Source organism: Falco punctatus (genome assembly GCF_963210335.1).
Source record: "Falco punctatus genome assembly, chromosome: 5".
Taxonomy (NCBI): Eukaryota; Metazoa; Chordata; class Aves; order Falconiformes; family Falconidae; genus Falco; species Falco punctatus.
In genome coordinates, this window is record NC_137584.1 from 34,744,345 (window position 1) to 34,757,758 (window position 13,414).

Genomic DNA, 13,414 nt, shown 5'->3' on the forward strand with positions numbered 1-13,414 from the left:
ATTATTTGGGGAACGTACGCTACTGAGTAAAGCACCTAGTCTAAACATTTCTGCAAACGCTGACATTTTAAAAGACTTATCAGGCATCAGTACAGCCACATAATTACAAACCGCTGGGGAATAAAGCATACAGTTCATTCTTCAGATAATCACTTAGGTATCACTTCTGATCTTGTAAAACAGAGTTCTCCGATGCAATGATTAATATTAAGTTTGTTTTACAGCTTAATTGAACGTAAAACCCTGTGGCTAGTCCATAGGGAAGAAGAGGCACAGAGGTATAAAGGGGATTTAGACCATCTAAAACAGAGCCTTACTAAGCTTCAAGGACACAAAGCATGTTAAAAGTACTAACTCCTTAACGTGGATAGCGTATTTAATGTAAAGGAGAACATGAAAAAAATACTAAAAACTAGATCTAAGCACATTTGATAGCATTAGTCTGTTAGTACTTACTATCAAAGTATTTTGAAATTAACTAAGACATAAACCAGATTTACTGCACAGTAACTGTTTAAATCAGTCAGCAGTATTATTTTCTAGTAAAATAATGCATGAATATATACACACTTTAAACTTAATTTCTACAAAGTATTTGTTGACCTGTAAAAAAACATAGCTTCATCTCATCCTCAGCTAAAAAATTTCATCTTCATATAGAAATCAGAATTACACATATGCACGTACACATATATGCATATATATGTACATATTTTACCAATCAATGCAAGTGCTTATTATGCCTGGTTTACTGAAGCCCTACAGAGTAGGTACACAGCAGAGGCAATGCAAAGTTCCCCATACTGTCTTGCCAAGGGGCCTTCACTCTTTCCCAGAATGACCACTTCTGAAGATAAAAACATCAACCTGACCTACTAACAAACTTGGCTTGCAACACACAGAAAATAATTACCTCCAAAAGTCCAGATTTTAAACATCCTCGTCTACACCAAACCCTTCAAATGCTGCAATATACCATCAGAGTATGCACTATCAATCTAAAAGGATTTTTAATAATGTAGGAAAAATACTTCCCTCTTGCTGTTTTTTGTCCCTGGGAGTGAAAGGGTAGTTCAAATTCATGACCTTACTGCTCCAACTGATTAAGCAAAGCAGCAGTTACAGACAACTGACAAATCCCTTCAAATACAGGAAAACTGACACTGGAACAAAGCAATTAGCATATTCCTATTTTAGGATGTTGGATAAGAATTGGTGAGAAGAGATAAACCCAGTAAAATATCACAAGTTTCTTGTAAAAGGGAAACTGGTCTTTTAAGCTACAAATTGCAGCAGTGTCTGACAAAGGGGTTATAAAACCATGCACCCTTTCCCAGTATTGTGCTCTAGTATTCTGGTGGCTATAACAGGAACAATCGAGTTTGATTTTAAAATAGGAGTTAAACTTAGCTGAACCTGTTGATAAAAGCAGGCGGGACAACAAGTTTTGAAGGTGGAGGGAGAGCTGCATTTGACAGGCATTATCAGAATACCAATGGAAACTGCATGCATACATGAACTTACAGTGTTGTTCTACTCTGAAAAGTGACTGTGTTTAATCATACCCTTCTTAAAATATACTCCCTGTTTGATTTCAGGTATAACTTCTCATTTGGTGAGGAAGCTTTGCCTTCTTGTTTTTTATGTGTGAACAAAATAAATGCTTCCAAGAGTAGCTGATGAACACACCAGAATAAATTTAACAGGACAGACCATTAACTGCAGAAATAGTCTTCAACTTTTAGCAGTGGTGCACCTCGGACATAACTGCTCAAATAAACGACACAGGGCAGAGCACAGGAAGTGCTAAAAAAAGACTGCATTTTTGTGAAAGCAAAAATCCAGAAGACCTCAATTTTCAAATTTCAGATTGATTTGGTAAGGTAGCGAAATGTTTACCCGTAACCAAGGTCCACTTCATTTGCAAGATGAAGAGGCAGTACACATGGAAGCCAACAAGCTTGTGTCAATTTTCAGAGTACAACTGTACAGCGTGTAAAAGTCAGAATGATCTAGTACATGATTTTAACAAACTCTTATGCTTAGTTCACACTGCCAAACAGTCTGAAGTGGATTAAAATCAGTATTTAACAATTTCTGCTAACAGAGGTAATCCTCTATACTGATTGCAGCTTATTTTCTCAGAATTGAAAAAAGTATTTTAACATTTATCAAATGTGAAGCAATATAAAAACATCAAGTGTTTTGAATTTTAGATAATGCCTTCCAAAATTTGTTTAAGTATAGTTTTCAGCAATATGAAAACTATAGTGAGAGTACTTTGAAAAGAAAGAAAGAAAAAGATTTCCATGATAACCCCATTGTCAGATGTTCAGAACTTTCTCAAAAGCCTCCATTTGGGCTGAAACTTTCCATGCTTGGTCTCAGCCCAAAGGTGCACTTTGTAGACCTGAAAAAGGAAAAAAGGTAAGTAAAAAAAATAAAATGTGCTGAAACATCCCCTTGCCCAGTTTTACTTCGGGTATTCAGCACTTAACCGTGAAGGGGATACTGAACTGTAAATGTAATATATTTAAATTACTTTTAACCTTGTTATACAAATCATTCACATATTTCTCTCTAAGTGTATTTTGGTAGGCACTTGAGTTTTTTCCTGTTTTATTTGTGCTAAGAGAAGTACAGGGGATTAGGTTGCCTATTACACGCACGAAAGTGTGCACTGAATAGTTACTGGAGCAACTGGCAACTCAATCTTGAAATATATGATTTTAGCATCCAAATTAAATGACCACAAAGACTTGCAGTGGAAAAAAAAGAGAAAGCTTATCAAGTACCTCAGGTTAGAGGCATTATCTTCTAAATATACTGTAGGCTGTGGTGGGGTTTCTGTAGATTTTTAATTTTTATTGCATTTTTAATTTTTTATAAAAACAAGGTTGAGCTCCCATGTCACCTAACTAGCTCAAAAATTTTCTACAAAGATTACTATCATCATTCCTTAAAAAAAGTGTATCTGGTAACAGAGAGCCACCACTGACAAAGCCTTTGCTACTTCTTTCACAAAATATTTTGGTTTTTTCCACCAGCCTGGTAATAAACTATTGTCTTCCTGGCAAAGCATCTAGGCCATGAGGCAGAAGGCTCACTCACTCAAAAGTAACCTTTCAATACATTTTACAATGACAGCTTTGCTCACTTTCTACTTTATCATGGTAAGGGGCAGCAGTGAAAGTCGCTTCACTGTTAAACACAGTATAATCTTAAAACATCCTTTAAGTGGTAATACACTGTAGTAGAAACAAAATAATGCACCTTTGCTCCTCCATACTGTAGAAACATAATACAAAAAGGACCAGTAAGTCTTACTGGACTCTCTATCAGGCTTCTGCAAGGGAAGAGAAATCAGCTGTTGGCCTGATATTGCAAAAAGCTGAGTGCCCTCCACTGTCAAATCAACGAGCATTTGAGCATGCTCTTCACCTTTCAGGAATGGCCCCTCTTCATTACAAAACTGTTTAACAGCAAAGGTAATGTGACATCTCTTATGCAACATATATTTTACACATAGAAATACATACACACATACAAACAAAAAGTGTTTTTTTGGTTTTTTGTTTTTGTTTTTTTTACCTAAATGCAAACTGGATGAGGATCCATGTGATGAAAGTGATGGCGGTGGCGTAAGTGAATGTCCTGGCGTTTGGCTTGGCAGAGGCATGCCTATTGGACTTGGAGAGGAGGAAAATCCCAGACTATTGTAAAATGGCTGCCCTATGGGTGCTAGGCTGCTACTAGATCTTTTGTACAAGTCAGAGCTAGTAGATAGAGAATCTCTCCTTGTGGCACTACTACTTGCAGAACTGCCAACTGAAGAAGAAATAAAAAGACCCTAATTACACAGTGTCAACTGAATAAAACCTATCCCCAACTACAGCTGGGCAATAACAGATGCGATCACAATAATTACAGCAATCGTTATGACAAAGACAATTACTGTGATAACCACACATGCTTTTAAGTAAATCTAAGTGGGTATAAACATACCACTGGTAAGTAATTTCACCAATGCCCATGTCTTTCAACATTTCATTCTAGATTTCTCACAGCAATATTGTAGTACTCTGTTTTAACCACCTGGCTTCAGGCTTTGGGACAAATAGGGAATTTATGAGATTAGATTACACTGTCACTTTATTCACTTTATAGAATAAATGATTCTAAAAATATTTCCACTAAAGTCTTTGATAAATTTTTTTCTACTGTAAATTATGAGACAGTGATACTTGATTTCAGGAAAAAGGCTAAAGAAAATTGACTGCTGTTTAAGGGCTCAGAAAATCTACGTTGCTGTTCAGCCGTTCCTGAACTTCCTCCTTTGTGAACCCCTCACCTGTAGGAAAAAAATGACTGCTTAAAATTCCCTACGAGAATTATGGTTCTCAAAGAAGTGTTTTGAAAAGATATTATAAAGAGGGAATAGGCTAAGGAAAAGATGAGCAGCAGAGCAGAGATAGGAAAATTAAGGAGAGAAACTGAAAATGTGATTTTACTGCTACCAGTATTTCTCAAAGTCAAATCAGATTAGAAGCTTTGGATAACAGTGTATTAGTGAAGGATTGGTTATCCTGCACAGCATCATTCAGCAGGGCGATGAACAGTCTAGGATAAATTAGGAGAACAATAAAAAGCTTTTAGAAATGTTAAATTCTAGTATTGTTACATACTAGTGAAATACTCAACTACAGTGCCTGTAATAAACACTGGAACTTTATTATACTCACAAACAAAACCAAGATTATGGATATTAACAAAGATACTTTATAAGCTAAATTTGGAAAATTGATTTCTACTTCAACTTAAAAAGGTCAGAATTTATACTTCCACAATCTTCACCCTTGTCAGGCACCTTTTCCTACTAAAGCTGGCGGCATGGCCCAATATAAAGGTCTCCTGATACTTTCCATTTTAAGACACTAATTTATTTTCTCGTAACATTAGCAACTTGGCTAATACTTTTCATGGCAAGTATCCGCTTGAATGAAGTTTTTCAAAGAGGCTGTGCCCAAACAACGCTGCCATTTCAGAAAAACAGGCAAGGAAAGATGCTTTATCCTTAGCAAAATAATCCAGCTACCTATTATTTGAAAAGGTAATGCTTTCAGGTACTCAGACCAATATGCTAGCAACAGGAGACCTTTATTTTCATGCTCTTCAATTGAGCTAAAAATCTTAGCAAAATCACAGTTCATACAAGTTCAGCACAGACTTATAGCTGAAAACTTAGAACTCCTGTCCATACATGGCACATCTGAGATAGCTAATAAACCTTTCCCTGCAATTGAGCTTCTAGGCTTCTGTGTGCCATGCCAAAAATGGACTGAGACTGCTGTCCAAGATCCCACCTTATGTTTGGAAGGCCCATCAGGCAGTGTGGAAAGGAAGTTTTCCAATTCAAATGCAGAGGAGACAAAAGCCAAACACAAGAAATAGACCAGGGAAAAATAAAAGAAAAAGAAAAAAAAAGAAACCAGAACCAGGAGGAGAGAGAGGTCAGACAAAGGAGCCAACAAGGAGACTGCAAGAAAAACTGGCAAGCACTTTTCAAAGCCAGTGGGACTGAGGATGAAAAGAAAGCAGATCTGAAGAAAAGTCAGGCTGTAGAAGGTATATGTGACTGTGGGGCAAAAAGACTGGAATAGTAAGCTGATGATGGGAACATCACACAGTACAAGCAGAAACAGAAACATTTGGGAGGGGTAGGGGAAGCAGGAGATAAATACTGCCTGTAAACTGGGAAGACATACTACAGGAGAAGCCAGAAGGAAAAGATACTGGACTAACTAGGCAAGGAGATTGAGAATAAGAAATCAGAAGAGCAAATTAAGGCAACAATTAGAAAGAAATCTCAAGATTTGAGACTAGGTCTACAAGTTCTGGCTCAGCTAGTGAACCATGTGAATGTTAATATAAAGCTACATGATGGATTGTTATTTTTCCAACTGTGAAAAAATCTAAGCAAACTTTAGCTTTCTTTCAGGGTTTCTTACTCGGCTAAATTACTGCAGCTTAACAAGTTACTGTGAACCAGCTGAACGGCATTTTCACACACACAGAGGCAACGCTCACAAAACCCAGAAGATAATTTAAATTGGCTTACCCCTCTTCACCACTAAGCTAATGTAATTACTTTACACATGTTACAAGGCAGAAGTAGGCACCTGGAAAGCTGCTGTAGTTGATCTAATTCTTAGCTACCTGTTAAGCTGCAGTAACTTACCATGTACCTAAACCTAAAATGGAGTATGACTAACTCTTAATAAGATAATAGATGTAATGTAAAGAGATATAAATAATGTAAATAGACTGTAACTGTAAAGTACATACAGCCATTTATATGGTATGCTTGCCTCTTCAGTTTATATTTTGTTGTTCAGTCATTCAGCTAGAATACGCTCACCTTTACATTTTTTGCAGGTTTTTTTTTCCCCCACGTAACAACTGAAAACGTAAGGGCAAGACCTATATTGCCATCTATCAGTCTTCACAGCTATTTTTTAACTGAAATTCAACCTTTACAACACATTGAGTTACAAAGAAGCTGAAACTTTGGCAGGTAAAAAGTTAAACTTGTTTTTCATTTGCCTCAACATGCATTAACACCATTTGTTTAAGTACTTGCCTGTGTAATTCAATGCATATATACATACAGCTCATGAGCTCTTTTAAAAAAAATAAATCAGAAAGCATTTTTTAAGTGGCTTATTATGGCAAGTACAATTTATACTTGGCAGAGGGGCACTTTCAATATACTTTTATTCCAATAATACAACTAAAAATATTTAAGGTTTAGACAGCACCTTTCATCAGCACTTCTCAAACTGCAAAAGCATAGGCTTTCTGCTTCCCTGTGGAAACTACCATGCTAATTAAATCACCTAGGATACTGCTGCAAGGTTCCAGCACATGCTGTCTATGCTGAAGGCTTTGGGCAAAGCCCTGGAACTGATCCTTGCTACAAGAAAAAGGCTTACTCTCCTGGGGCAGAAAGAACTATGCTGATTATTCTTAAGTAGATCCACAACTAAAATATGTATTCTATGGAGGTCCTTCTGATAATGCTGGATAAAGACTTTTATGACTTAAAACGGGTGCACTGCATTAAATATGCAGATATACTTATCATCACTATCTATCAATGTAATGAAACTGTATTAGCGCAAAACACAGCTGCTGAGAACTCACTAGAATCCTACAAGTAACTCAGGACAAGTTATATTACAAAATATAGCACTGGGATAGCACAATTACTTTGTAAATAAGATCTACCTGCTCGGGCGTTATGGAAAACTAAGAAACTGTACATGACTGAGTAGCCTCTACTTTTTTTAAAAAATTATCCAAACTTTATTCTGGATTTTTTCACATTAATTTTGTTAAAATACATAATTTTTCAGATTGATTGATGAAAAACAAGACTGAGAAAAATCTCTGTATTGGTACACAGCGTATTTGATATCACTATTCACCTCCACTTAGTTACCAAATAGCAGGTATCATGTTTTAACACTGAAGGATGTGTTTTTCCTTCAATGTTTACATATATTAAGATATCTTGCAATAATCTTCACTTTTTAAATTTTTTTCAACTTTTTGTTTTAATTTCCCTTAGGGCGTTTAGTTTTGAATTAGATTTGAATTTAGTTTTGAGTTAGATTACTTCCCCCCAATTTCTACCCATCTTCAAGATATGTAAGATTATAAACATGCTCTGCTGATTTCATTAAAATACTTCTAAATAATAAACAATTCAGTGCTGTAACTTAGAGAGTAATAGCCAAAGGAAATATTCTTTAGAAAAGATACTTCGCTTGCCTTACTAATACTGCATCTGAAATATAAGAAAACCTACCTTGCATGTTTTAAAAACTGTGTAAGAAATTTCTGCTATAAGAACATGAAGGCAACTTTTTTTTTTTTAATACAAACAGGTTGACAACATTTAGGAGCATCTGTTGAATAATTTAAGGCCTCAACTTGCAAAGAACTATTTAGGCTTAACTATGTCTAAGATTAAAACTACTAGAGTTAACAATGACTGTTCTTCAGTATTAAGTCTTTCCATTCTATATATCCTATTAAGAATCTTATGGAAACAAACACTTTTCAAATTCAGAAAGTCATATGCTCTTTAATTTTTTTTAAAAAATTGGAATTTTCCTGCAATGAAAACTAGAACAAAAGAATGCATCTCTCAAACATCATCAATTGTTATTTTAAGCGCAGAATGAAGATTTCCTTGAAAATAAAAAGCAGCTCAGTAAAAACAGCAACAATCTTCTGCAGCAGAGTACAGTGCTCAAAATGGAAAATATTTTGGAGATACTTATGACTACAGAATAGTCTTCAAAAATGCATCTTGTATACAGAGCCCAAGTGAATTTAAAACCCCCTTTTTCTACCTCTATAATTTGTTTTAAACTTGAATAACCTGTTTTTGCACATTCTTTATAGAAATGTATGCGTATCTAATATGCCTGGATACAGATATAGTTTTTTTGATTAACACGAAAGTCTCACAAAATTTCCTCACTATATTAAACAACCTACCTGATGAGCCAAATCCACCAAGTGCAGAGCCGATAGCTGCTCCTAAAGAGCTGCTACTTCCAAAGCCAAGAGATGTGCTTCCTGGTTGGCCAGGACCATGTGAAAAAAGGGAACTGCTCTGGGAGTTACCGGTCAAAGAGTTACTGCCATAAAATGAATTGGATTGTAGGCTACTGTTTGTTTGCTGTTGCTGTTGCTGTGGCTGGGCACCAAGTGGCCGAAATAGACCGTTCGTGGCTCCAGTGAGATTGTTTCCTGTTCCTCCAGCTGAAGCAGCTGCAGCTGTAAAACATGTTTTCAATCATGATTACTCTCTCAGACATTTCTGACTGGAAATGGAATATTGAGATCTAAATCACATTTTCTGGAAGCCCCCTTAAACAAGCAGAAATCCACATACTGAAGAACTAAAAAAGACTCTATAGTATTACCCAGTCTTAATTACCCAAGGAAAAAAACAGACAGTGTATGTTGTAGGCTAATCAAGGCTGTAGAATTGTTAATGTAATTTAGGGAATTTTCAGTGTAAACATGTAAGACATTACTGTTTACTGAACCGTACTTTTACACCCAAGGTTGCAATAGCAGAATTGCAGCTAAGAGTCACTGAAAGACATCTTCAGCTATTTATGTCAGAAGTGAGTTCTGCATGAAGAAGCTTATAGATAAACTTAAAACCTAATTTTCTGAACAGATTAATTCATCTGGTGTTAGTATTTTGGATTTTAATTTAACAAATACAATAAATACATGGTTCAGTAAAGTAGTACCAGACCTCATCACTGATAAAAAAAGAAAACCAGATACTTTTGATATAACTAATTCTCTTCTGCTGTCCCCTCCAGTTATTTTTTTGTTGCCACACTTTTCAGGAGAAAATACTTTCAAGAGAAAAGCATAGCAAGGCCCCACAGCACTCCATCATCTTCTGCCAGGCTGAAGCAATGAAGTGATGCTGCCCAGAGGACACTACTTAGAAGACTGATGAGTAAGTGCACGTTATATGCATGGGGAGAGGAAACTGAAAAATGTTCACATCTGACAAGCAACAACATTTGCAGAAACATGCCTGTATATGTATGGGGAGAGGACTGTAAATTTGAATTTAAAAAAAGGAAAACTACATCTCTGAGAAACAGCAGTCTCAGAGAATGGGAGGTGACAGAATAAGAAAAAGAGTATGTATGGTATATCCTTCACAACTAGAAAATTTCACGGATGCATACAAAACACATCAACAATATCAAATACTAATCAAGCAACATTACTGTTAAGATTCAGTATAAAAGTGGAAGAAGCCTCCATGCAGGATTAAGTACTCACCTGCTTGTGCTGCTGCAGAGCTGATTATAACAGGAGCTGAGGCCACCAATCTGACTGGTGCTCCAAGGCCAGTCCTTGCTCCAGGGCCTACTACTAAGGCACCAGTCTGATCGTAATAGGCAGTGGGAGCTAGTACTTGATAGCCTACACAACATAGAATATAAGAATTAGTAGTACAGATAGTCTCATATAGTCTGTGTTTCTTCTCAGCTTGAAATATTCTGAAAACAAACTACAAGGGGGAAAACAGCATTTCTGCCGTATTACCTTAGAATGTCAACTGGACATCAGAAGAAAAAGCAGTGAATATTGTAAAACAGTGTGACAAAAATCTCATTTAGGAATGCTCTACATAGCTTTTCAAAAAACAGAGTAACAGCTAAATTTAGTAGTCTAAATTTGAATTTTATTTTCAAGGTTAACAAAGGAAGTTTCTAATGCCACAGTGAAAAGGTAGAGGAACAACACAATTGGTCATATTTGGATCATAATTGAATCAGTTTCTTTCAGTATTTTAAGATAGTCTACATTTCTCTTGTACTCCTTTGTACGTGGAAAAGGTACAGAAATCTGTACAACTGAAGGGCTGAACTAAATGCAGCTTTGGCAATTCCATACATGACCTAGCCACACTTAAAACTGTTTATCTACAAAAACATTAGAAAAAGAATGCTAATAAGTGCAGGAATACCTTGGATCAGTCAATTTTACAGAAAAAAAGACTGTAATCCAAGTTTAAGTTCATTCAGTTGACAGTTAAAGAGTTGGAACTAGGAGAGAAAAAGGAAAAAAGCAAGTAGTAGGAAGGAAAACAGGATACAAGCTATGAATGAAGGCAAAAGAGACAAAAAGGAGCAAACACCCACGCATCCCCACCCCCTTTATTTAGGACAAGAGCAAGAGAAGAATTAATTTTATAGATCTGACACTTTATAATCAACTAGAAGAACTGGAATAAGATCCCTTAAAAAAATGGAGGACAAGAGCTAGGATAATCTAAGAAAGGGTGCTGACAAAGATAACACCATGTAATTTTTAGGTTGACTAGTCTTATAAAGCAATAAAACAAGACCCAAGAGAATTTTGATATTCCTCCCATGTTCAAATATATACTAATGCTATTAAGAAAAAAGTCAAGATTGCAAAAATCACACATCTATTTTTGTACATGTAAGAACCAAGACTTTGCATATTCTTTTCAGTCAGTTTCCATGCATGTTCAGAAATAGGTCTGGCAGAGTTCTCTGAAATATATATGGATCTGAACATAAAGACCTGGGCCTCTAATTCCAGGACAGTACTTCCATCACCAGGCTTCCATGTCGTATTTTCTGCTCCTCAATTTCTAAAACAACTGTGTTATCTCTTCTACCTAGATGACTTGCTTCAAAAACAGAGGTATAAACACCACCTGCCTACTGGCCTAGTGGTTATGGTCCTCGGCAGGGAAGCTGGAGACGCAGGTCCAAATTCTAGGTGCCACCCCTCTTCCACCTACAAAATTGTGCTGTACTGCTCTACCACCTTCCCCACTATGAAAGGCTGCTACATTCCCAGGGTATGGAAAGGTGACAGTGGCCGCTGTTTGTTTTACTGTATTTCTGTACAGAATACAGCATAGAATATCAGATTAGTGACACAGCAGGAAAGGTCTTTATAATACCACATACGTTCCTGCATATATTTGTAATATTTAATTATTAGTACCTACATCGTTTCTACTTTTACTGATAGCACATTCAATTTATAATACCATGTTGGTCCCGCCATTTGTTACTGCTGTATCATAAAAAACTGCTTTTTCAGAACTCACAATTAGCTAATGCTTACAGTATTTACTCTGTCATGTCCACCTACCCTCTTCTAATGTTCAAACCCACAGATAATGCTATAGCTGTATACAAAAAGGACTAATCACACCCTTGTGCTCATCTGAAACTAATACACAGCATTTTAAATGACTTTAGGTCCACAACGTAAACCAGTCTATTTTCCAATACAAAATACTTGGGGAAAAGAAAAACCCAAGAAGGTCACTTACGCAGTATTGCATAAATTAAAACTACTGGGATTAACACTAATGCAGTTTAATACATTCATTTTAGATCTTCTAAAGCAATTGACTAGTATGACTGCCGAATTAAATGGAAACTTGCACTTGCTCTTTGCATTACAAAATGCCCAGTTTCTCTCGATACTTCCTTACCACTATCTTATCTGTAATGCCACCCACAAACAGGTCATTTAAAATTAGTAATAATAAGCTAGGTCATTAGCATCAAGATAACATCCACCACAGAAAGTTCAAGCTGTGTATGAGAACTGATGGGTGCATCTATGTTCCTAATCTCTGAAATGAATGCATTCTGACCTAGAATACAAGGCCTCTCCGCTTTCTAATCTACTAAAACAAAGCAATGTAAAACTATTTATGAAATTGCTGAGACCTTGCCAAGTGCATTTCCAGTCTCAAAGGTATAAAATTATTAGCTTTGACATCAAAAATGATTTCAGAGAGACCATCTCAGATTAAATAACTGAAGAACAGCTTCCATAGCAAAACTTAAGTCTTCTGCTTTTCCCTCCTTCAGTGTTCTACAAACTTTGCACAAAGATAAAACTATTTCCCAGCCTTCACTCTTACCAAAGATCAAATGACAACTTCCCAGATCTTCCTCTAATTTCCTTTTCTCTTCCCCTTTCAGTTTTTATTACCCCTCCATCACATCCTCATCTCCCTGCAGCTGTGCAATTCCCCCTCCAAATTAACTATAAAACTCATTCAGTGCATTCACATTCAAGCTTACCATGGTCTTCCACTTCAACCAAAAACCTAAAACATACTCTTTGCTTCCTAATCATTTCCTAATCACACCTTTTATTTTAAAATTCAACTCTCTATCTACACTTACTGCCTCCTGATCAGCAGGGAATATAAAAGTAAACAATCTGATTTACCAGTAGTGTGCTTTCTTGAATTGATTTCTAAATGTCTTCAAAAACAGACTGAAAACTTTTTGGATTCTTTTCACACAAACCTTAAATGTTCTTAAAGAACGCATGGAAGTCTGTTCTCTTGGCTCCTGCAGCCCATTCTTAGCATTGTTTTTATCCATCCAGTAATTTCTTTAGTGTCTTTCACTGGATACTTCACACTCTGTTCTCACATTTTTGCATGTAATACCACAAAGCTCTGCCCAGATCTCCTACTCCCTTCCCTCTATGCAACCTTCCTTGCTGATGACACCCAAACGTATGTCAAACTTTGTCACTTCTCTCTACTCCATTTAAGTTAACAGATGTGACACTTCTTACTGCCAACTCCATTATCTGCCCCTTTTAACACTACCATCCTGACACCTTTCCCTTTCTCCCCTCAGAAGCATAACCTGCAATTCACTGTAGTCATCTCTCCCTGTGTAGAAAATTTACAGCTTCTCCCTTCTCAACATTCCCAAGATCCAGTTATTTTCCTCCACATACGGATTTGAAGATTTATTCAGCTCTTAGTCTTCCATCTTTC

The 13,414-nt window shown here is 36.4% G+C and overlaps 2 protein-coding genes across 11 annotated transcripts in view; one reads left to right on the forward strand and one right to left on the reverse strand.

The window, feature by feature from the left end:
• The window catches only part of LOC308064864 (uncharacterized protein), a 279,371-nt gene that overhangs the window by 71,427 nt on the left and 194,530 nt on the right, over nt 1-13,414 (forward strand). The gene's annotated exons all lie outside the window — the stretch shown is intronic.
• Nucleotides 1-13,414, reverse strand: part of PUM2 (pumilio RNA binding family member 2) — a 68,894-nt gene that overhangs the window by 14,433 nt on the left and 41,047 nt on the right. For 8 of the 10 annotated variants that reach the window (XM_080390006.1, XM_080390003.1, XM_080390008.1 and 5 more), the window contains 3 exons: nt 9,892-10,035; nt 8,569-8,850; nt 3,592-3,828 (listed from right to left, as the gene is read on the reverse strand). In XM_080390006.1, coding sequence (XP_080246132.1) covers nt 3,592-3,828; nt 8,569-8,850; nt 9,892-10,035 — 663 coding nt within the window. The remainder of the gene's footprint in view (nt 1-3,591; nt 3,829-8,568; nt 8,851-9,891; nt 10,036-13,414) is intronic. The other 2 variants (XM_080390009.1, XM_080390010.1) reach the window with 1 other exon arrangement.